This window comes from Nelumbo nucifera, chromosome 1, assembly GCF_055504915.1.
Source record: "Nelumbo nucifera cultivar China Antique chromosome 1, China Antique-T2T, whole genome shotgun sequence".
Taxonomy (NCBI): Eukaryota; Viridiplantae; Streptophyta; class Magnoliopsida; order Proteales; family Nelumbonaceae; genus Nelumbo; species Nelumbo nucifera.
Window position 1 is genome coordinate 182,100,532 of NC_142649.1, and position 23,902 is coordinate 182,124,433.

Below are 23,902 nucleotides of genomic sequence, written 5' to 3' on the forward strand. Positions count from 1 at the left end.
AGTAGAAGGAAGGTTATGCTTCAAAATTCTCAGACGGAAGTGGCATTAGCAGCTGCAAGACAAAAGTATAGTGGTCAGAGGGAGAAAGAGATGAAGAATGAAGGAAAGAATGGTGTGTTCTGTGAGTATTGCAAGAAACCTAGGCACACAAAAGACACTTGTTGGAAGCTTCACCCGAATCTTATGCCGGAAAGACTCAAGAATAAGAAAGTGAATGCAAATGCTATTGTTACTTCTGATGGTTCTTCTCTTCAGGGGCCTCGATCCACTTCTTTAGAGGCCATTGCTGCATTCAGGGCAGCATTGACTCAGTTGGAGAATGAAGCCGAGCTTGCAGGATCATCTCAGTCTGTCTCTACTACTACTCCACCTCCTTCCTCCACATCAGCATTTGCCCACTCAGGTACAAGAGCCACTGCTTTTCATGCCACTACTCCAGGTAACACTAACCCTACTTGGATTATTGACTCTAGTGAATCAGATCATATGACAAGTTTGTCTTCATTATTTTCTTCTTAGAACTTGTCTTCAGGTAGGGATAAAGTATCCATAGTTGATGGATCCCTTGTTCCCATTTCTAGCAAGGGAAACATCAGAATCTCTGAAGCCATTACTTTATCCTCAACTTTGCATGTACCCAAGCTTAGCACTACTCTACTATCAATTAGTAGCCTTACAAAAAGCCAAAATTGCTCAGTAACCGTTTTTCCTGACCATTGTATTTTCCAAGATCTGGTGACAAGGAAGGTGATTGGGACTGGACATGAGATGAATGGAATCTACCTGCTCGAGCACCCCCTGGAAGTGATAAAGGAGTTGCAAACTATGAGTCAGATTATGCTTTGGCATAATCGTTTAGGTCATTTGTCTTTTGGATCTTTAAAAAACTTGTTTCTTACTTTGTTTAAGTCAGTTCAGATGTCCTTTTTGAAGTGTGAAAGCTGTGAACTTGCAAAACATTGTAAATCTTCATATTTTTTGAGTAATAAAAGAAGCAATTCTCCTTTTGAAATTGTGCATACTGATGTATAGGGGCCATATCATATTTCTACTATGGGGGGGGGGGGGGGGGGGGTACAAGTATTTCTTATCATATGTTGATGATTACTCCCACTTCTCTTGGGTTTATCTTATGCATTCACAAGATGAGGTTCCAACCTTAACCGTGCCTTCCATCAAATGGTTCTCACTCAATTTGAAGTTAGAATCAAAATTTTCAGATCTGATAATGCCAAAGAGTATTTCACTAAGCATCTGAATTCATATTTTCTCGAATATGGGGTTGTTCATCAGAGTATTTGTCCTCGAACACCTCAGCAAAATGGGGTTGCCGAGAGGAAAAATAGGCATATCTTGGAAGTTGCAAGAAATATTATGCTGAATTCTCATGTTCTCATTCGTTTTTGGGGGGATGCTATTAATACAGCTATGTACCTCGTCAACAGAATCCCTTCTCATGTTCTAGATATGAAAACTCCTTTTTCATTGTTGTATCCTGAGAAAGATTTGTACTCCATCCCTCTTAGAGTTTTTGGGTGCACTTGTTTTGTTCAAATTCTTGGACCCCATCGTTCTAAGTTTGTTCCTAAAGCTGCTAAATGTATATTCCTTGGCTATGCACAAAATCAAAAGGGATATTGCTGCTATGATCCTAGTTCTGGTTCTCGTTTTGTATCCATGGATGTTACCTTTTTTTAGGATGTCCCCTATTACCCAGGTGTTTCTTCTCAAGGGAAGAATAATGAGAAGGATCGTCCTTGTCTTGGAGTTCCTCTACCTATCCCTATTCTTGAAGGAGAGTTGTGTTATGAAGGTATGTGTCGGAGGTGTGGGGAGTTGAGAGTTTACCACAAGAGGTGGAGGCAAATTGATTTCGGTGCTCATAACCAATCCAGGCCAGTTCCTCTCTCCTTTGCAGTTCCAGATTCAAGTACTTCTCCCTCCTTGCCTGTTGATGCATTACCCTCATCTTCTGATACTCTACCCCCTCCAGATGATCTTGACCTTCTCATTGTTGTCGGCAAGGGAAAGCGTCGGTGCACTTCATCCACTGCTCATTGTATATCTCAGTTTATCACATATGATCATCTTTCACCATCCTATAGGTCCCTTCTTGGCATCTATCTTTGCCATACCTATTCCTAGATCTCCACAGGAAGCTCCTGCAGTACCTGAGTGGAAGAATGCAATGGAAGAAGAGATGGGTGCTCTCATTAAAAATAAGACTTGGGAGCTAATTGACAAGCCAGAAGGAAAAAAAACCAGTTGGGTGCAGATGGGTCTTCACTGTGAAGTATAATGCAGATGGCTCGATTGAGAGGTATAAGGCTCGGCTGGTAGCAAAGGGGTATACTCAGACCTATGGCATTGACTACCTTGAAACCTTTGCCCTTGTTTCCAAGATGAATACCATTAGAGTTCTACTATCCCTTGCAGCAAATTTCTCCTAGCCTTTGTTCCAACTTGATGTCAAGAATGCTTTCCTTAATGGAGACTTGCAGGAAGAAGTGTATATGGAACTACCTCCTGGTTTTTATGAAGCTGCTATAGGAAAGAAAGTTTGCAAATTGCAAAAAGCTTTATATGGTTTAAAGCAATCTCCAAGAGCCTGGTTTAACATATTTAAATTTGGCTCTTGAAAGGTTTGGCTATGTACAGGCCCACTCTGATCATACTCTTTTCATTAAGAGAAATGGTACTTCCCCTCACCCTTCTTGCAGTGTATGTTGATGACATTGTTATGACTGGTTGTGATGCTGATGAGATTGATTCTCTCAAACAATTCCTTCATGAGGAATTTGAAGTGAAAGACCTTGGTGATCTACACTATTTCTTGGGAATTGAACTGGCCCGCTTTAGACATGGTATCTTTATTTCCTAGAGGAAATATGTTCTTGATCTTCTTGAGGACACTGGGAAACTAGGGGTTAAACCCGCAGACACGCCCATTGAGCTGAATCATAAGATAAGTGTTGAAGGGGGTGAACCTCTTAAAGACGAAGCAATGTACCAACGACTAGTTGGAAAGCTCCTTTATCTATGCCTCACTCGCCCTGACATCTCTTATGTTGTTAGTGTGTTCAGCCAATACATGCATTCTTCTAAAACCACTCATCTATTAGTTGTGGAAAGAATCCTTGCTTACTTGAAGAAATGTCCAGGTCGGGGAATACTCTTCAAAAATCATAATCATATGAAAAGTTAGGTGTATACTGATGCTGATTGGGTCGGATGTGTTGATGATAGAAAATCAACTTCAGGATATCGTGCTTTTGTTAGAGGTAACCTTGTATCATGGCGTAGTAAGAAGCAAAATGTTGTTGCCCGTTCAAGTGTTGAGGCAGAATACAGGTCTATGGCCAATGGTGTGGCTGAAGTGTTATGGCTGAGATCTCTTCTCGAGGAAAAACCGTTGAGGTTGTACTGTGACAATCAAGCTGCCATCAATATTGCTCATAATCCCATCCAGCATGACAGAACTAAACATATTGAGGTTGACCGTCATTTCATCCGCGAGAAAGTTGCTCCTCAAGATGTTTGTTTGCCCTATGTTGCCTCTATTATGCAGCTTGCTGATCTCTTCACCAAAGCAATCACCAGAGTCAAATTGGAATCAGATTTGTGCAAGTTGGGAATGATAAATATCTATTCCCAACTTGAGGGGGAGTGTTGTGATACAGTGGACCAGACAAGATATTTCTTGTTTATGTGGTCCCATATGCTCAGTCTTATTTCTTCTTTCTTGTTCTTTTGTTTACTTACTTGTACTAGTATAGGTAAAGGGCATTTTTGTCCTTTTACCTAAAGTTATATTGAGCATATAAATAATACTGCCTTGGGCGGCAGTAAGTGATTTCAGCCCATCATTCTTTTGCTCCTCTCTTCTTCTCTCTTCTCCTTCTTTCTTCTCTTCTCTTCTCTTCTTCTCTTTTCTTCCTCTTCGATTTCTGGCTTTATTTTTGTACCCAGAAGTTCTGCTAACAGCAGTAATTTCAAGTGTTTTCAAGTAATTATTTTTCTCACCTTCAAAATCTGATCCTTTTTCTGCCTTCCAATTCTTGACCCTTTCCTTAACAGCTCCCAACTTCTTCGCAAGGATAAAAGAGCTAGTACCCTCAACCCAGAGATCATTCCACACTGATTTCAATAGAGATAAAAAACCATCTTCTTCAAACCAAGAGTTCTCAAATTTGAAAGGAGTCTTTACCTTCTCCCTATTCCCACAAACAAGCTGAATTGGAGAATGATCTAAAACTGGCCTAGGGAGGCCAGCTGTTTAAAATCTGGGTAGATTTCCTCCCAATTTAAGGAAACGAAAAAAATCCGTCCAGCTGTTTAAAATCTGGGAAGTTTACTATGGTAAGATTAATACTTTGGAAAAGTTGCAAAAGAAGAAACCTCTTGGGTGTTTATACCCTAATTGGTGTGTTCTTTCTTCTTTGTAATGCTCAGAATGAGGACTGCTACCATCTACTAATATGTTGTTCCTTTGCTGCAGCTTGATGGAATTGGATCTTTCTGTTGTTTGGATGTAGGTGGAACTTGCCGTCTGATGTTAGTTTGTTGTTTAATCTGTCTACCTTTGGGTGGCACACAAAGAGAGGGAGAATCATGTGGAAATGCACCAGAGCATCTCTTTTGTGGATTGTTCGGGAAGAAAGGAATGCCAGAATCTTCTTAGGAAAGGAAAGAAGCTTTTCTGAACTTAAGGGTTGTATTTTGACAAGGCAACTCAATGGCTGAAAACCTTGAATCTTTTTGACAATTACTCTTTTGATGATCTTTGGAGGAGTACGTTAGCATAGACATCTACCAGGAAGAATAGCATTTTGCAAGGTTCAAAATTTTGATACAATACGCCCTGTATCGGGCGTATCATGTCGTACCGGTGGCTTAACAATATGCCCCTACAGGGGTCGTATTGGGGTCTGACCTGGTTCAGGGGGCATACCAGCCTTAAACCCCTCTGAACCAGTTTCAAAGAAAAAAAAAGAGAGCAAGCTTCTTTAAACCTTGGCATTATGGTAGAGTGGATCCCACCTCAGGAGGATGTTATTAAGCTGAACTTTGATGGGAGTAGACAGGATAATCAAGGACCTTTGGACATAAGAGGGGTTCTGATAAATAAGGACAGCAAGATCATATTCTTATTTTCAGGCCTGAAGGGAATAGGGGACTCTAAAAGGGCTGACATACTAGCTGATGTACAAGGCATCCAGCTTGCAAACCAGCTACGGTAGAGCATTTACAAATAGGAAGGTTACTCTTAAGTAGTTGTGGGGTGGCTGGCTGTTGAACCCAAGTTCAGTAGTTTGGGGCTAACAGACCTCCTCAAAAAAGTAAGCAAAATCAAGGCACCCAAAGCCCAAAAACAAAAGTCCCCCAAACACCCCAAAAAGAAAACAAAAAGAAGCGAGAACTCATGTCTTGAAAGAACCTCTTGGAAAAACAGGCTGAGCCCGAGCACCACCACAAAACTGTCCAAGGAAACCAAACCTCTCCCTTTCACCTGCGACATTACCAAACAACTCCACTCTTCATCACCGAGATCTAATGCCTCCCCTTCATCTTCCTTCCATATCTCACCCCCTTCCCCAACTGCTTTCCTCTTGTTATTTTCCTGTTGTCTTTTTTGTTGAAATTATTCAATTGCCTTCCTCACCACCGCTTCTCCCCCCAAAAAGAAAAGGTCAAGAGATTTCCCAACTGCCACCTATCTATCTACTAGTTGATCAATGCCCCTTCTTCCCTTCTCAAACCTATTACCTAAGGGATTCCTTCAGCTTTATTCCCCTCTACCTCCCTTTCCCCCTCTCTTCTTTCCTCTCCAGCCTCATCCTGAACTTTGGCTTCCAACAAATTTTTTGACGTTTCTTTTCTCTCATCCTTCCCCCCCCCCCTCTATCAGCAATCTTCTCCTTCATATCCTTCTTCCATCATCTCTCTCTTCCTCCAAATTCCTTCCAGAAGACTTTATCCTGTTCCTTTTGTCTCTCACCCCATGGATGCTTTGTCGTTTTGAATACTTGAATTGATGCCCTGAGCTTTCCTGCCTGAATCAACTTCTAAACAGCTTGCATCTCTTCTGTCTTTCAAACAGTTCGGAACTTTAGATTTGGCTTTAGCTCCCTTCCTCTTGTAGATTCTCTTAAATCTACAGCAAAGACCATCCCCAACCAGTCCTTCCTTGCGACGATGAAAAACCTTGGTAACATGAACAAGCTGCCCATTACTGGATCCTCTTGTTTTTTTCAACTCCAATGCATTGGGGTTCTCGGAATTAGACAGCATCAAAACGCCTTTAACTCTCCTCCTTCCTAATTCCATCCCCAACTTTCCTATAAAGACCGATGTTCTCAAGCCTTCTTGTTTGCACTCTTTAGAATTCGCATCACTTGTAACACCAAATATAGGTAAACTTTGTGGTTACAGCTTAGGAAATCCTGGAAGGTCAGGCATTGGCAGTCTATAGTGATAGTAATGATGAAGCTATGGAATTATACTCCATATCTATATGCCAAAGCAACTCGATGACGACCGAACAACTAATACTGCAACAAGACTGAAGTTAGGAAATCACTAAACCACAAAGAATTCAGTGGAAGGAAATTCCTGAATAGTAGTTGGATAGAATTGTCAGAATTGTTAGAAGTAGTTAACAGGGGCAGTATTGTCTTTTTCATGTTATTCTTTCTCTCTTATATCTGCTGTAATTTTCCTAAGGGTATTGTAGTCATTTCAGCCTTAGTAGTATGTTAAGATAACCTGGGTCGACAGTAAGGGGAGGGTGAATGGATTTCTCCTTTCTAGTCTTCCCTCTTTTCTTCTCTTTCCCTTCCTTTCTCTTCCTATCTTCTTCTCTTTCTTTCTTCTATCCTTTTCTTCACTTTTTCTTACTTTATTAAAGTTGGAAAATGGTATCAGAGCCTTGAGGTCGACAGCACTGTTCACGTCCAAACTTTTTGTGCCCTATGAATAGAGAATATTCTCTATTCTTTGTTGGAAAGGAAAAGGGCTTGAGAGGACTGATCGCCCACTTGGAAAAGAGGCTTTAATGCCTCAAATTGCAGTGTTGTGTGAGTTGGTGGTGCTTTTCTAAAAGCCCTCTATTCGGCAGTTCGAAGAGGGCAGCTTTGTGATGTTTCGAGTAGTGAGGTAGGGGCTCCTCAATGTGTGGTGATTTTGTAGTGGTTTGTGTTGTGGTGACACCTTGTGGTTTGTATGCAATCTTTCCAAAATGTTTCTAAAGTAGAGGGCTGATGATTCTTGGTGTTTTTCCTAAAGAAAAATGTATGTTACAGTAGTTGCATACCAACTGTTTGACAATTTGCCTAGGTGACAAATCAGTGATCTCTCACTCATAGCTTCGTCAAATGGTAGCAAAACCTACAGTAGTTGTGCAATTAATTTCATGACTTCTCAATTAACTACGGTGAAACTCAATGGTACTAATTATATCTCATGGGCCAAGTTGATTGAGGTATCTCTATTGCAAGAGGCAAGTTGAAGTACATCAAGGAGGGTCCATTGAAAAGTGACTTAGAAGGGTACGATGAATGGGTACAAGAGAATGCCCAAATTATGACATCACTTTGGAATAGTATGGAGAATCACATTAGTGTAAACCTTATGTTTCTAGACGTGGCCAAGGAGATTTAGGACCATGCCAAGCAATTGTACTCTAGACAAGAGAACGTCACAAGAATTTACCAACATATTTGTCAAGGCGACGCCTAGGCGGGCGCCTAGGTGACAAGGCGCCCTTGGAGGCTCGCTTTGCCCAGTTGCCTAGCAGTTTTGTATAGTGCCTTATAAAATACTTTTATATTGTTACTTTTTTGAGATTATAATTATAAAATTGACATTATTAAACAAAAGTATTCATTTTTTGTGTTTATAAACTAATTTCTTTTTATTATTTTCTTATTTATTAGGGTTTAATCAACACAAACATTGCTAACTGCGGTATTGAACCCTCAAAGACTTCAGAATTTGAACCAATAAGTAAGGGAAAAACTTAAAGTTTTGTCTAATCAGCACATTTCTTCCTCCACATCTGACCTCTTGGTTCTGACCTTAGTTTACGCTCGGTTTTTTATGTTCCTAAGTTTCCCTTTAGTCTCTTGCCTGTAAGTAAGCTTACTCAAACCCGTCATTGTTCAATAACATTTTATCCTTCATATTGTGTCTTTCAAGATTTCAAGACGGGGAAGACGATTAGTGGCGGTCGTGAAGTTGGAGGACTGTACTACTTGGATGATCATGGACCTCAGAAGGCTCTTCATTCCTCTCTTACACCACATAAGTGGCATTGTCGTCTTGGTCATCCTTCTCTGCGTATTTTGAAAAAGCAAATCCCAACCTTGGAATCTGTAACTCAGCTAGATTGTGAGCCATGTCAGTTGAGTAAACATCACAGAGTGTCTTTTGTTCCTAGGGATGACAAGAGAGTCCTGAGTCCTTTTGCTTTAGTCCACTCAAATGTTTGGGATCCTAGTCGTGTGTCATCTTATAATGGATTCAAATATTTTGTAACATTTATTGATGACTATTCAAGAATGGCATGGATTAACTTAATGAAAGATCATTTTTTTTTATAAATGTACTTAATGAAAGATTGTTCAGAATTGTTCTCTATGTTTCTATCTTTTCACGTTGAAATAAGAAATCAGTTTGGTGTATGCATTAAACTGTTTCGTTGAAATAATGCCAAGGAATACTTTCATAATAATTTTCAGTCTTATTTCAACTCTCATGGTATTATACATCAGTCCTCATGTTCACACACTCCTCAGCAAAATGGTGTGCCTGAGAGAAAAAATCGCCATGTGATTGAAACTGCTCGGGCCTTGTTGATTCAAATGTCAATTCCTAAAATCTATTGGAGTGACGTAGTTCTCACCTCTTGTTTTCTCATAAACCGTATGCCTTCTTCAATCATAGATGGCGAGTCACCTTTCTCTATCTTGTTTCTTTCCACCTCACCTATTCTCTCTTCCTCCTCGTGCGTTTGGTTGTGTGTTTTGTTCACAAATTGGGTTCAGGCCATGATAAACTTCACTCCATAACTATTAGATGTGTTTTTCTTGGTTACTCTCGTACTCAAAAAGGTTACAAATGTTATGATCTTGTTTTACAGAAAGCTTTTGTTGCTCCGGATGTTACCTTCTTTGAGAGTTTACCCTATTTCTCTGGACATGAACCTTCTCCTCCTATTCCTCTTCCCTCTGAATCTGGTGATGTCTTTATTCCCTTGCCTACTATGGAGGAGCCTATTCGACCATCTATTCACAAAGTGTACTCTAAATGTGATAGACAACCAAAATTGTCGCCAATAGTTGATCCAGCTCCAGCTCCAGCTTCTAACATTCCACCAGAGTCTTTGTCGCTGACAAATCCACCATCCTCAGATCTTGATCTTCCTATTGCCCTTCGCAAAGGTAAGCGTACTTGCACAAATCACCCCCTTTCTCGGTATGTCTCATTTGCTCACTTGTCTCCTTCACATCAACGTTTCATTTCCCTTCTATCCTTTGTTTCTCTACCATGTTCTCTACAAGAAGCCCTTTCATCTCCTAACTGGAAGAAGGCGATGGATGAAGAATTTCATGCTCTTCAGTCCAATAATACTTGGGATCTCACTTCCTTACCACCTAGGAAGCAAGTTGTTGGTTGTCGATGGGCATATATAGTTAAACACCGCCAAGATGGCAGTATTGAGCGGTTCAAAGCTCGACTTGTTGCAAAGGGGTATCCTCAAACCTATGGTATGGACTATTCAGAAACCTTCTCTCCTGTGGCTAAAAAAAAATTATCAATAACAACATTTCATTACTTAATCACAAAAGTAATTACAGAGAGGAAGATAAACTTTATTATCTTCCAAAAGGAGATTAACACTCCCAAGAACAAAAAAGAAAAATTACACTTGTGCCCAAAACATTGACTCCCTCTCAACTCCTTGCTTAGCTAACCCATCCACAAAGGAGTTAGCTAATCTATTCACTCTCCTGTGGCTAAAATAGGTTTTGTACGAGTGCTCATTTCTTTAGCTACCCACTTTGGTTGGCCCCTATTTCAGCTTGATGTCAAAAATGTGTTTTCTCCATGGTGATCTTCAAAAGGAGGTATATATGGAGCAACCTCCTGGGTCTGTTGCTCAGGGGGAGTCAGGAAAGGTGTGTCGATTGAAGAAGGCTATCTATGGGCTGAAGCAATTACCGTGGGCATGGTTCAGTTGTTTTAGTAGTGTGGTGCAAGATTTTGGCTTGAAACAATGCAGTTTGATCACTCTGTGCTTAGTAGAGACTCATCATCTGGGAAGATCATTCTAGCAGTGTATGTTGATGATATTGTTCTCACTAGCAATGATACACATGGAATTGATGAGTTGAAACAATTCCTACAGCAGCAACACTTTCAAACTAAAGATCTAGGAACCATGAAGTACTTTCTTGGAATTGAGGTAGTTCGATCAAAGTGGGGAATCTCTCTATCCCAAAGAAAGTATGTTCTAGATATGTTGGATGAAACTAGGTTGTTTGGATCCAAGCCAATTGAAACTCCCATGGATCCCAATGTGAGGATGACTGATAGTCAAGGGGAGCCATTAGAAGACCCTACAAGATATCGGAGACTAGTAGGCAAGTTGATCTATCTTACCATCACTAGGCTTGACATCTCCTTTAGTGTTGGAGTCCTTAGTCAATTCATGCAAAATCCAACAACTACTCATTGGGATGGTGTTATGAGGGTGCTCCTGGTCAAGGGCTTTTGTATAAGAAAGGGGGAGATATGTCTCTGGTAGGGTACTCAGATGCAGATTGGGCAAGGTCTCCGATGGACAGGAAGTCTACTACAGGTTATTGTACTTTCTTCTGTGGAAATCTCATTACTTGGAAGAGCATGAAGCAGAATGTAGTTGCTAGGAGTAGCATTGAAGCTGAATGCAGGGCAATGGCCCATGCTACCTGTGAGCTAGTCTTTTTTTTTTATCAATAACAGTGGATTTTATTAATAGTTTGAAAAACCAAAATTACAAGGAAATGAGCTAAAGAATCTTAACTCCCAAATACCCTATAAACCCCAAATCATGGAGCAATTACAAAACAGCCCAAAACATAGAATTTCTGTTCACCCCTTGCCTAGCTAGACCATCTGCCAGTGCATTAGCACTTCTCACCATCCATGTATAACGAATTTCCATATCCTTGGTGAGCCACTTGAACGTCCTCTTTTCACTGTTGTATTTCCAGAGCATAGAATTGTCCTCTTTTAGCCAATTCACTACAATTTCATAATCACCTTCTATGATCAACTTTTTAAAGTTCATTTCCTTGGCCCTTTATATCCCTTCAAGAGCTCCTAGGATCTCAGCCCTCAAGGAATCTCCCACCCAAATTGGGCCGGAATACATAACTAACAGGTTCCCTTTTTCATCTCTTATCACTCCCCCCACTCCGGAGGGCCCTAGATTACCCATGTTGCTGCCATCAAAATTCAGTTTGGTAAACCCATGAGGTGGAGGTGTCTAGCAGGAATTTGAAGTCTTCTTGATTGAGCCAAACTCTGCAATCTCCTTCCACTTTCTGATCATCTCATCAACTAAGAACACTGCAAACAATTCCAAGGTTTTTAACCAGTGAATCACCCTAATGTGGATAGTCTCCAACATTGCTTCCAAGCTTCTTCCTTATTTGAAAATACCCTTGAATTTCTCTCCTCCCAAATAGTCCAACACACTGCAGCCCTACCACATCTCCACATGATCTTGGCCCTTTTGGTTGACCAATTAGGCATGGAAGTAAATAAACTTTACACATTCGAAGGGGGAGTCCACCTGACCCATGGATAGAACAAGAGTCTGGTTGAAGCATCTTCTTCGGGAGATGAATATCACAATTTGTCAACCCATTAAATTGTTTTGTGACAACCAAGTCGCAATACATATTGCCTCTAATCCAGTGTTTCATTAAAGGACTAAACACATTGAAGTTGATTGCCATTTCGTGAGAGAGAAAGTCACAAGTGGAGAGGTTGTTACTTCCTATGTTAAATAGGAAGACCAAGTAGTTGATATTTTTACTAAAAGTGTGGGTCGCTCAAGGATGGACTATATTTGTAACAAGCTGGAACTTTATGATATATATGCTCCAGCTTGAGAGGGAGTGTCAAACTTGTTAGAGGTAGTTAACAGGGGCAGTATTGTCTTTTTCATGTTATTCTTTCTCTCTTATATCTGCTGTAATTTTCCTAAGGGTATTGTAGTCATTTCAGCCTTAGTAGAATGTTAATACAACCTGGATTGACAGTAAGGGGAGGGTGAACAGATTTCTCCTTTCTAGTCTTCCCTTTTTTCTTCTCCTTTTCTTCTCTTTCCCTTCCTTTCTCTTCCTATCTTCTTCTCTTTCTTTCTTCTATCCTTTCCTTCACTTTTTCTTACTTTATTAAAGTTGGAACAGGAATAAACATGAAACCCCAAGACCATGACAGTACAGACATGTAGTGAGAGAAGATGGCTAGTAAGAGAATTAAGTTGAAACCAGATGGACACATTACACATAGGTTGGCTAATAGCACAAAAGATGCTTTAACCAAGCAAGAGGAAAACATAAATTGACCAGATTGTGGGTGACTACTGGGAATATCATCGTAGGAATGTACATAATAGCACATGGATAATGATGACTGAGGTAGCATAGCCCTAGACAAGCCTTAGTACAATTTACATAATTTTATTAGCTATCAATAAAATGTGAATAACTCCCAAGGTTGAAGACGAAGATGAGTTGGTAGGTTGGTGGACACGTGGGGGGAGGATAATGGGTAGTGCAGGTGACTTGCAGGGGAAAACTAAAATAGAAATTAGTCAGTTGGTAGGGGTAAACCAAACAACAAGTCAGCCTTTAAAGGAAGCTAATTCAAATTTTTTGAATTAAGTAAAAATAAAACGAGCAAATTATCCTATGCTGACATGGCAAAGAAACTAAGTGGACTAAGTCTTGTACACCGAAATGCGAGATCTGCACCGGCTGGGGTTATGGGTGATTCAACCATTAAGCCGGGGTACACTCTTAAAGACCCACGTGATGACTTAAAAGCTCACGTGGGTCGAGGCAAGGCGAGGAAAGTAAGGTCGACAACAGACAAACCTTACGGTCTATCTTCGTCTAGAATGGCGATGATCAATGGGGACGAGTTGCAGCAGCGGAAAACAGACAAACAAATTGATCTACAGTGGGTTCCCCGCCAAGATCAAGCTGACCCTAGCTCCTTGTGACGTTCCTCAGAGAGACCAAACCCTAGATATGCACGAGAGAGAATTGAAGAAAGAGAGGAGATGGACGAAGGATGGGTGGACTGTAGAGTGAATGAAGAAGACTCTAACGATAGCTCAGATGATGGTACCAGCATTGGAAGTGTGAATGATGACGGTGGTTATGACGATGGTGATATGGAAGTGTTAGGCATTGCAAGTCTATTTCAGGGGGACATAGAGGAGAAATGGAGGATCAGTCCAGATGACCAAAAAGGTTTGACAGGTGAAGGAATTAGTCCTGAGACACATAAAGTAGGTGGGGCTGAAGACACTCGCAGAAATAACCCGTCCCCAAGGCTTCAGACTGCGCAAGGCGCAAATGCAAGGGTAAACCAAGAGAAACTGAAGCAGAGCAGGAATACACCAACAAGGGGTAAACCACGGGGAGAGAGGAAAGATTGCCAGGTTGTCCAAGGGACAAAACTGCTTTCCAACCAACTAAGGGAGACAGATAGTAACCAAGTGTCGGAACAAGAAAGGGAGTCTGATAACATTAGCCCGAGTCCACTTCCAGCCCTTCAGTCAAACTTAGGTAACCAAGTGAATTCAGTTTTTGTTACTGATGCGTGTTCTGTGTCCTATGTTCCAGATTCCGATCCCATCCCAAGTCCAGCAGCCCTAGCATGTGAAGCCAACCAAGTTGGTGGTTGCTCTAAGCTAAAGGAGAGGGTGATGAAGGATAGTGGGGAGGTGTTGGAAGAAAGGAACAAGAATGAGAAGGTGTAGGAAATCATTGAAAAAAATACTCAGTAAAGTTGAACAAAATGTGATGTGGAGGAAAGATATAAATGAGATAAGAGGGGAGGGATCAAATGAGAGGAGAGAAGGGAATGAGAGGAGATATAGATTGGACGAGTTGGGGAGGACAGTGGCGGAGGTATCTAATAGAAAGGATTCAATAGCAGAATTTGTGGGGAAGCTAGGGTGTAGAATGAAAAACTTGAATGTCTTGAAAGGTGGCCTACAAAAGGAGGAGCAAAATAAAGAAAAGAAAACTGAGTGAAATTGAGAGACTGAAAAGGGATGTGGAAGGTGACAAGAAGTTCAGGGTAAAAGGAGATAGAAGGAAAGGGGGGAAGTAGTGGTTAGGTGAAGAAGGGAACTAAGGAAGAAGTGATTATGAAGATGCTTAGTTGGAATGTGAGGGGTATAGGAAGTGCAAGGAAAAGAGCAACAATTAAAGAAGTGATCAAGAGGTTTGACCCAGACATTGTACTAATACAGGAGTCCAAAAGAATTGAGTTTGACAATAGATGGGCAAAGAGTGTTTGAAGAGCTAGGGGGGTTAGTTGGGTGGCTGCTCCCTCATGGGGAGCTTCAAGGTGGATAGTGACAATGTGGAAGAGGGATGTGGTTGAAGGATTGGAGGAATTGAATGGAAAATACTCAGTCTCCCTAAAGTTTAAGCAGCAAGAGGATGGTTATGTGTGGGTGCTAACAAATGTTTATGGACCAAATGATTACAGAGAGAGAGAGAAATTGTAGGAAGAACTGGCTGATGTCAAAGGTCTATGGGATGGGCTTTGGTGTGTGGGAGGGGACTTTAATGTGATTAGGTTCACAGAGGAAACTAATAATACTAATCAGAGGGTGACAACTAGTATAAGGAAGTTTAATCGGTTTGTGGATGCCTTTGAAATCAAAGAGATACCTTTAGCCTACAAGGCATTCTCTTGGTCCAATCTCCACTTGAGTCCCATCTGATCTAAGCTGGATAGGTTTATATTCTCTTTAGAGTGGGAATAACACTAAGGGAACTTAGCCTCTAGAGCTCTTCCTAGATTGACCTTTGACCATTGGCCCATAGCAATCTGCAAGGAGGAGTGGAGGACATGCCCCTTTTAGGTTTGAAAATATGTGGTTACTTCATCCTGGGTTTACTAAGAGAGTATCGGAGTGATGGAATGAGTGTAACCCATTAGTGGAATGGGAAGGTATGAGATTCCATAAGAAACTCCAATTTTTAAAAGTAAAGATCAGGGAGTGGAATCAATTGGAGTTTGGTATGTTAGAAGAAAGAAAGAGAACTTTGATGGACCAAATTGAGCTCCTTGACATGAAAGAATGGGAGAATTTGAAGAGGCAGACAAGGAACAAAGAAGGGGTCTGAGAAGACAACTAGAGGATTGCCTACACAAGGAGGAAATAAATTGGAGGCAAAAATCTTGGTGCAAATGGCTGCAAAAGGAAGATAGAAATACCAAGTTTTTTCATTCTATGGTAAATGGGAGGAGAAGGAGGAACTTTATATCCATACTAGAAGTTGATGGAGTTGCTCTGACACAACAGGATGAGATAGCAAGGACCTTTGTAGAACACTTTAAGTCCATCTTAAGAAGGCCTTTAAGTGGGGGGGTGTGGCTGGAAGGACTGGACTAACCGAATGTAGGGGTAGAAAATAGGCAAAGGTTGGAAAGAAGGTTTGAGCTGGAAGAGATTAAGGAGGTTGTATTTTCTATGGACAGAATAAAAGCTCCAAGTCCGGATGGTTTTACGATGGCTTTTTACCAAGATTGCTGGGATATTTTGGAAAGTGACCTTTTTACCAAGACTGATGGTTTTACGATGGCTTTTTACCAAGATTGAGGAATTTCACAGGAGAGGAGTTGTTAACCTTGGAGTGAATTCCACCTTCTTAGCTTTGGTCCCAAAAAAGAAAGATGCATCCCATCCAAAGGATTTTAGGCCAATCAGTTTGATAAATAACTTGTATAAGATATTAGCAAAGGTGTTGTCTTTGAGATTGAAGGAAGTACTGCTAGTAATCATTGCACCAAATCAATGAGCTTTTGTGAGTGGAAGACAAATTACTAATCAGATTCTAATTGCCAATGAGAGTGTAGAGAACTTCATAAAGGAAAGAAAGAAGGGAGTGGTATATAAGTTGGACCTGGAAAAGGCTTATGACTTGGTGGACTGGTCTTTCTTGAAGAAAGTTATGACCAATTTAGGGTAAGATGGTGCAAATGGATTATGGAGTGTATTTGGAATTGTCATTATTCTGTGCTAGTGAATGGGACAGTAGTAGATTTCTTTCTATCCATTAGGGGCATAAGACAAGGGAACCCTCTCTCTCCATTCTTGTTCACACTGATTGCTGATGTTTTGGGGAGATTGATTCACAGAGCGAATTCTAGGGTCCTTTTAAGAGGATGGGGATTTGGAAGGGAGGAGACCCCCCTTACCCACTTACAGTTTGCAGATGACACGATTTTGTTCTGTGAAAGAGGAAATCTGAGGTGGATCAGGAACATGAAATTGGTGATACAACTCTTTGAACAAATGTCCAACCTAAAGGTGGATTTTGAGAAAAGTTGTGTAGTTTGTGTGAATATGGAGGGAGAGGTCAGGGAGTGTGCAGAATTATTGGGATGTGAAGTTTTAGGTTGGCCCTTGAATTATTTAGGATTGCCATTGGGTGATAAACCAAAGAAAGAGAGTTTCTGGAATCCGGTGGTGGAAAGATTTGAAAGGAGACTTGTCTCTTGGAAAAAGAACTACCTTTCCCTTGGAGGGAGGATTACACTGATTAGGGCTACTCTAGCCAATTTACCCATTTATTTCTTGTCAGTGTTCAACCCAGCAAAAGTGTCTAATAGATTGGAGAAGATGATGAAAGACTTTCTTTGGGAACCAGGAGAGGAGAAGAGGGACCATAGGGTGAGCTGGGAGGTGGTGACTAGGAGCAAAAACCTAGGTGGAGTGGGGCTTGGGAATATGAGGAAAAGGAATATGGCCCTTCTAGGGAAATGGTTATGGAGGTTCCCTTTAGAGAAGGAGAAATTATGGGCTAAAGTAGTGGTAAGCATCCATGGGTTGGAGCAAAATGGACGGGATGCTGGAATTTGAGCTAGGACAACAAGCGCCTCACCTTGGAAAGCCATTCATGACTTGTTACCAATTTGCTCCCCTCTTATCAGGTATGATTTGAATTTAGGTAACTCTAAAAATTTCTGGGAACAAACCTGGGTGGAGAATGCCCCTCTAAAGGACCAATTTCCTTCCTTGTATGCCCTGTCTAATTTGAAAAATGAGCCAATTTCTTCTTTCATTACCCATTCCTCTTCCAATTCTAGGTTCGGGTGGAATTTGGGTTTGAGGAGGCTGTGAGAGATTCAGACATTGATAGTATTTTGAGTCTCCTTGGACTTCTTGATAGTGTTTTTTTAGACCCTTTAAGGTGGACTCTAGAATTTGGACCCCCACCCCCACTGGCTCATTCTCTTGTGCCTCTTTCTTCAAAGTGTTAACCCAGTCTACTAGTGTTGTAGCCCTCCCTTTCCTGTTAAAGAAGTTTGGTGCAGACCAATTCCTCCTAGGGTTGGTAGTTTTTGCTAGGAAACTTTTCTGGAATGAATCAACACTGGTGATCTATTCCAAAAGAACAAACCCAAGACATGTTTATCCCCTCACAGGTGTGTTCTTTGTAAAGTTGATGAAGAGACTGGTTTTCACCTATTGGTGTCATGCCAGTCTGCAAAGTCTATTTGGGAGTGAGTTTTCTCCCTCTTTGGGTGTACTTGGAACCATCCATCAAACTTGCAAAGTCTTTTTTCCTCTTCTTTCTTCAGGTGGCGTCTGAAAAGGGGTAGGACCATGTGGAGATGCCTGAGGGCTGCAATATGTTGGTCTTTATGGGAAGAAAGAAACTCCAGCATCTTCTCTGTAGTAGAGAGAAGTGTTGAAGAGCTAAGAGAAATGATCCATATAAGGGTTCTATAGTGGCTGAATCTTTAGAGTTGTTCACAAATTACACAGCGGATGACATGTTGAGGAAGTGAGGTGAGATTGCTAGTTGCACCCAGACCAAAACAGGAATGACTTTGTCTTGGACCCTTCCACCAGCTGGTTTCTTAAAACTAAACTTTGATGGGAGTAGTAAAGGGAATCCTAGACACTCGGGGATTGGGGGTGTATTTAGGGATGAGAATGGGATTGTTTCAGCCTTGTTCTCAAGCCCAATTGGAGTGGGTGATTCTCTCAAAGCCGAGATCTATGCAGTTATGGAAGGAGTTCAGAGAGCTAAGGAGATGAATATAAGAAAACTTATAATTGAAGGGGACTCGGAGGTGTTGGTAGGGTGGCTGAATAAAGACAACAATGGGTTATGGAATTACAGCAATGAGATGAGGAAATTTAGGTGGTTGGTTCAAGAGATGGAAGTCAAGATCAGTTGGGTGAAAAGATCAGCTAACTCTTTTGCTGATGGGTTAGCTAAACAAGGGGTGGAGAGGGATTTTATGCTTTGGGCTCAGTTGTAACTCTTTTCCTTTCTTGGGGGCTCAAGCCTCAGCTAGAAGATAAGAAAGTTTATATCTCCCTTTGTAATTATTTTTCTGATTAATTAATGAAATGTGTTATTGATCAAAAAAATCAATAAAATGTGAATATTACTAATCAAAAAGAAAAGAAAGGAGAGAAAAGGTGTATTTGTCCAGTTTAGGATAGTAACGGAATAAGAACCTATTGAAGCCAACAATAGGCAGTCCACTGAAAACTCTTCTACAAATAGAGACTGATGAAAACCTATAGGTATGAATTACAATTCCCATCAAAGATTTTCCCTTGGAAATCAGGTTGCTGAAATTCGAACTATATAAATTCATCTGTTGTTCTGAAAGATAAGTTAATCTCTTACTCTCAGACTTTTGTTCATCAAGAAAGAGGTGGCATTGACAATCGAACTCTTTAACTTGTTATTCAATACACTAAGTTACTAACCTCAGCAAGAGTCTTGCGGTGCTTGGAGTCTTGGACAGAAACCTCCTTCTTGAAATTGTTCAGTCTAGCATCAACCTTCAACCCAAAATGGATAAGGAAAGCATCAGTTAACAATCTGGATAATCTTATAGAGGTTATTGGATGAATTCCTAATAAAATACCTGCTGTCTCAGATCAACCAACTCCCTGCAAGAATCTTTGAACAGGGATAAGAGAGTATCTACTTCTGGAAATAGAGGAGCAGAGAGCCCCTGAGCTGATTTTGCTGCATCAGATGGAGCTCGCAGATGCCCATTGGGTAAAACATCACTTCCTCCAGCACTGCTATGGACATCTGATGAATCATTTTGATCTTCTTGAAACAAGGGAAGGAGTTCATTTACCAGGTTCCCAAACAATGTATCAAAAGAGAAATCACCCTAAAAGGAAAGGAACTTGTAAGTTCATTTCAGTTCCATAATATCAATAATCAATCCAAATGGACCATTAGATATAGGAAAGTCATTAGACAATCCTGAAAAACCTTCATTTTTCAGCACAAGTTCCTAACATCTAACCCATCCAATTGTGCCTTCAACGTATCTTCTGCAATACAGCAATCTCTAGGCATATTTTGGACAGTTTAGACACTAGAAACTGGCCAAAATGACAGCCCTCGTCACCATCCTGGCATCACCCTTAGCAGCATTGAAATAATCTAATTACTAATAAAAAGCAACGTTACAAATCTTTGAATGGGATGAACTGTTTTTAATGTTTTACTTTTACCTTAAAGTCTTCTATATCCAAAATAAGTGGAAGTTGGCTAATAGATGATGTCTTTGAAACTCTACCTCCCTTGGTTCCATCCCTGTCCTCTTTCATCTGATACAAAGAAGACTAAATCAAGATTCCAAGCAATACAGCATTCAATTAAATGTGCAACAACAGGACAGGTATTTGGTTAAGCAGAAAAGCATGCAAAAAAATATGAATCTAGAACAAAGCAAAATTCCATAAGGGTCGACTGTTTTCCCTGATGCTTCTAACTGCTCAAAAATTGTCAATGTTGTAAGAGATTGATCATGTAATGTGGCGTCAGCAAAAGGTTGACAAACAAATCACGAAAGCATCCAAATTTGCACTCAAACTTGCCTCAAGATTAATATCTAACAACGAGATTCAGCAGGCTTGACTTACAAGATAAATTATTAATCCCTACATTCTCAACGAATGGCCTAGCACAACTAACAGGCCCAAGAATACTTCTCAAAAGGGGGCATTCGTAGCATCATGGTATAATTCCGGGATCGGCTTATATTGCTTTGCTTGATTTCAAACTGAGCAATTTCATCATTTGAACTCTAAAAATAGTAAAATAACCACTTCAAGACACGTATTCTCCAAATTGCGGGCAGTGCTCTCTCTCTAGTTAGTGATTAAACAATAAATAAGCCCCAATCATCAATGTCACTGCTGGTTGAAGCTAAGTTGCAGGACTTATGGTAAGTTACAGTTCAAATTACAAATCAACACAGAAAGACATTGAAATTTAAACATTTTACTTTATCGTGCACCAGGGAAAATTGCTAAGAGAAAACAGCAAAAGGCATTCAATTCATACCCATTGAAAACAATTTGCAGAAAAAATCAACAAGTCTATCCCCTAACTAAATTGTTAGAAATCAAGGAGTTCTCAGTCTGATCTAATGCAACCAAAATCAGCGAGATATAAAATTGGTTACCTCTTCGTTGGGCCGGTTGAACGAGAAGGACTGAAGACCTGATTATCTCTTCGTTTGTGTCTTTTCTCTCTTTTTCAACCTTTGCTTCTTTGTTCGTTGTGGCAATCGATCGATCGAAATCGAACAATGAAGACAGAGAAGACTAGACAGTTTTAGGGTGTATACCTGAAAGCATTACATTACTTTCTAAAAAAAACATATAAATTATTTTATTACTTTCCAGAAATATGCCAGTGTTGAGATCACATCTCCGCCCCACAACGCCTTACAACACATCTTTGCCGTATATTGGAATCATCTTTCGATGATATCATTCCCAGACGTTGATGCTTTAGACGTCAAATCCGGCTTAGATTTTGACACGTCGAATCATGAACATACTACTCACACTTGGATAATCTATGATTCAACAGCCAAAATTCTCACCAAGCTATACCTAAGGGGTAAGGAGGCTGTCGACGGTCCGAAGTCCGACATCCAACCCGCATGCGAACCGATTATCTTTAGAGGTGATTGGATCGGATTTTCTGTTTAAGTATCGGATCGGAATTGGATTTTATGATCTTGGCTTGGCCATTCAATTTAATAATTACCCATTAAAATGAAAATGCACATTTTAGAGGTGTTGTGAAAAGAAATGTAGATTTTTTTTTTTACATTTGTTTTACCGAATTTCAAGTGTGGGGATTGCATCTTAGGCTGTGTTTGGTTGCAATGCAGTTGAAAAAAATGCAAATTTTCATTTAACTTTGTTTTGGATTTTATTTTATTCTACATCATGTATTAATTTACTTCATTTGTACTGCAATCAAACAAAATAAGCTCAATTTTTGAAACAAAAATAAATCAAAATTTACATTTAAGTCATTTGCATTGCCATGGTTTTCCCTCTACGCATATAAAAAATGATATATAATACCATAACAATTTGTATTAAGAAATATACACATTATATTATATATCAATTATTTATAGTACAAAAACAATGTAGTTAATGTAATGAATCATTTTAAGTCAACAATATATTGTCCATGTAAAAAAATAATGTTTTATGTAATCCAATTTTTTGAACGTCGTCAAAATATCTATACAATTATTAATAAAAAAAGAGTAAATATTAATGAAATCTGTTTACCTTAAAATGAACATCCATTCAAAATCTTATTAAAAAATAATACAAAATTATCAAACAATAAAGAAATTAAAATTTCAAGAAAATAATTATAGAATGAAATATATAATATGCATGTACATCATTTGCAAGCATAGAATGAAATACGTAACATGGAAAGTAGCATTCAATATAAAAAAATGAATATTAGCATAAAATAAATATAAATTGCACGGTAAAATAAATGTACAACAAGAAGATAAAGCATTATTCTGGAAATGAACCTAGTGGCCGATCCGTTTTTGCCACTGAAACACGAGTTAGTGGTTCAACAATTCACGTGGGTGTTTAAATACTCTTGGTGTTTGTTTTACTCAATTTGAAGAACGGAGATTGCATCTTATAGGAATTTTATTTAGACACCTGCATTATATCAAGAGGACAATGAAGAATTCCTTAGAGATCATCAAGCCTTGCCCAAGTGATTGCTTCTTTTCAACCTAGTAGTAGTGAAAGTTTTCTTGCTCTCTAGCTTTCTTGCGGTTATTAGAGATTGTTTAGGAAATCTTTTCTTTTTTTTTGTTTTTTTTTTTGGGGGGGGGGAGGGTTACATAGAGAGAAAGACAAAGAGCTACACAAGCCGAGGGGTAGATCACCATAGACAATTAGACAAACAAATTAAAACTAAACCTCATGGATACAACAGGATGAACAATGAAAACATTACATGCTAACCAGTCCACCGCCTGATTCACTTCTCTAAACGAGTGTTGGAAGGCAATCCCTAAACCCAACAAGCCATACAGACGAGAGCAATCATCAACAATATTCCTTAATCTTTATAGGGATCCACTACATTCTTTAAGCAAACAATGACAAGCTTTGAGTCACCTTCCAAAATGATCAAACAATTTTTGAAGTTGATGGCAATGTTGATAGCGTCCCACGCAACCCAAGCTTCTGCTAGATTAATAATTGAAAAATCCAATACCATAAGCTTTAAGGTCAACAATCTTGCCACGATATTCACTAGCAATGCATGCAATGGCACAAAGACCATCCAGGTCACATGATGCATCAAAGTTGATTTTGATATAACCCTCTCTAGGGCAGTTCTAGATAATTGATTTCCAAAATTTACAATTTTTAACACCCCATTCATCAATGGTACCAAAATTAGTTTCCTCCTCATAGCTTTTGGCTTTCATAGTAAGAATAAGAGGGTTGGTAGTCCTATTATTGAAAAGTTTGTCGCTTTTGCTTTTCCAAATGAATCATAGTAATATGGCAATATTTTCTTTGACCAAACAGTCCCCACTTACAACCTTAACGTTCATAAGCTTATCTCACCATCTTCAGGCAGTCATATCGTTTCCATTAAGCCCACTAAGGTTGAATCCCATTAACTGCCAAACTTTCTTGGCATATATGCACCTAATGAACAAGTGATTGGTATTTTCCACTTCCCTGCAATGACAACATCCACTATCTATGTTAAATCCTCTAACAGGAAACTTGTTTTTAGTGTGGATTTTACCACTTAGAACTAAAAATGTGAAAACTTTCAGCTAGGGGGGATTGAGATTCCATATATTCTTCAATTGGTTATCACAAGTCTCATTAACCCCATTAGTTTTACCTTCCTCATTGTAAGCGGAGCTGACAGAGAACTTACCCATTGGAGTAAGTCTCCAAGCAAGTTGATAACCCAAGTGGTTTGGTGGTATTAAATTAGGCTTTATAACATGCCAAACACAATAATGAACTCATGTTATAATAAGCTATCATCTCCAAATCTTTATATATTGATCAATAACATTGCTCACAATTAAGTCCAAATCTTCGATACTATCCTTAGTTACTTCATTAATCAGAGGCCCATTTCCTGCCTAAGTGTCAGCCCAAAATCTAATATTATTGCCATCACCTACATTCCACCCCATGCCTCTCTTAATAAGATGCCATGTTGAAAGAATCCCCCACTAAGCCCACAAAACACCATTTTTTTGGGAGGCCTCCCATAGAGAA

The 23,902-nt window shown here is 39.7% G+C and overlaps 1 protein-coding gene across 2 annotated transcripts in view; it reads right to left on the minus strand.

Moving 5' to 3' along the window:
* Nucleotides 1–20,962, minus strand: part of LOC104600227 (exocyst complex component SEC10b-like) — an 80,372-nt gene extending 59,410 nt beyond the window's left edge. For both annotated transcript variants that reach the window (XM_010263079.3, XM_010263077.3), the window contains exons 1-4: nucleotides 20,764–20,962; nucleotides 19,808–19,903; nucleotides 19,201–19,458; nucleotides 19,040–19,114 (exon numbers count right to left, since the gene is read on the minus strand). In XM_010263079.3, coding sequence (XP_010261381.1) covers nucleotides 19,040–19,114; nucleotides 19,201–19,458; nucleotides 19,808–19,903 — 429 coding nt within the window. In that variant the 5' untranslated portion in view covers nucleotides 20,764–20,962. The remainder of the gene's footprint in view (nucleotides 1–19,039; nucleotides 19,115–19,200; nucleotides 19,459–19,807; nucleotides 19,904–20,763) is intronic.
* Nucleotides 20,963–23,902: the final 2,940 nt, after the last annotated feature.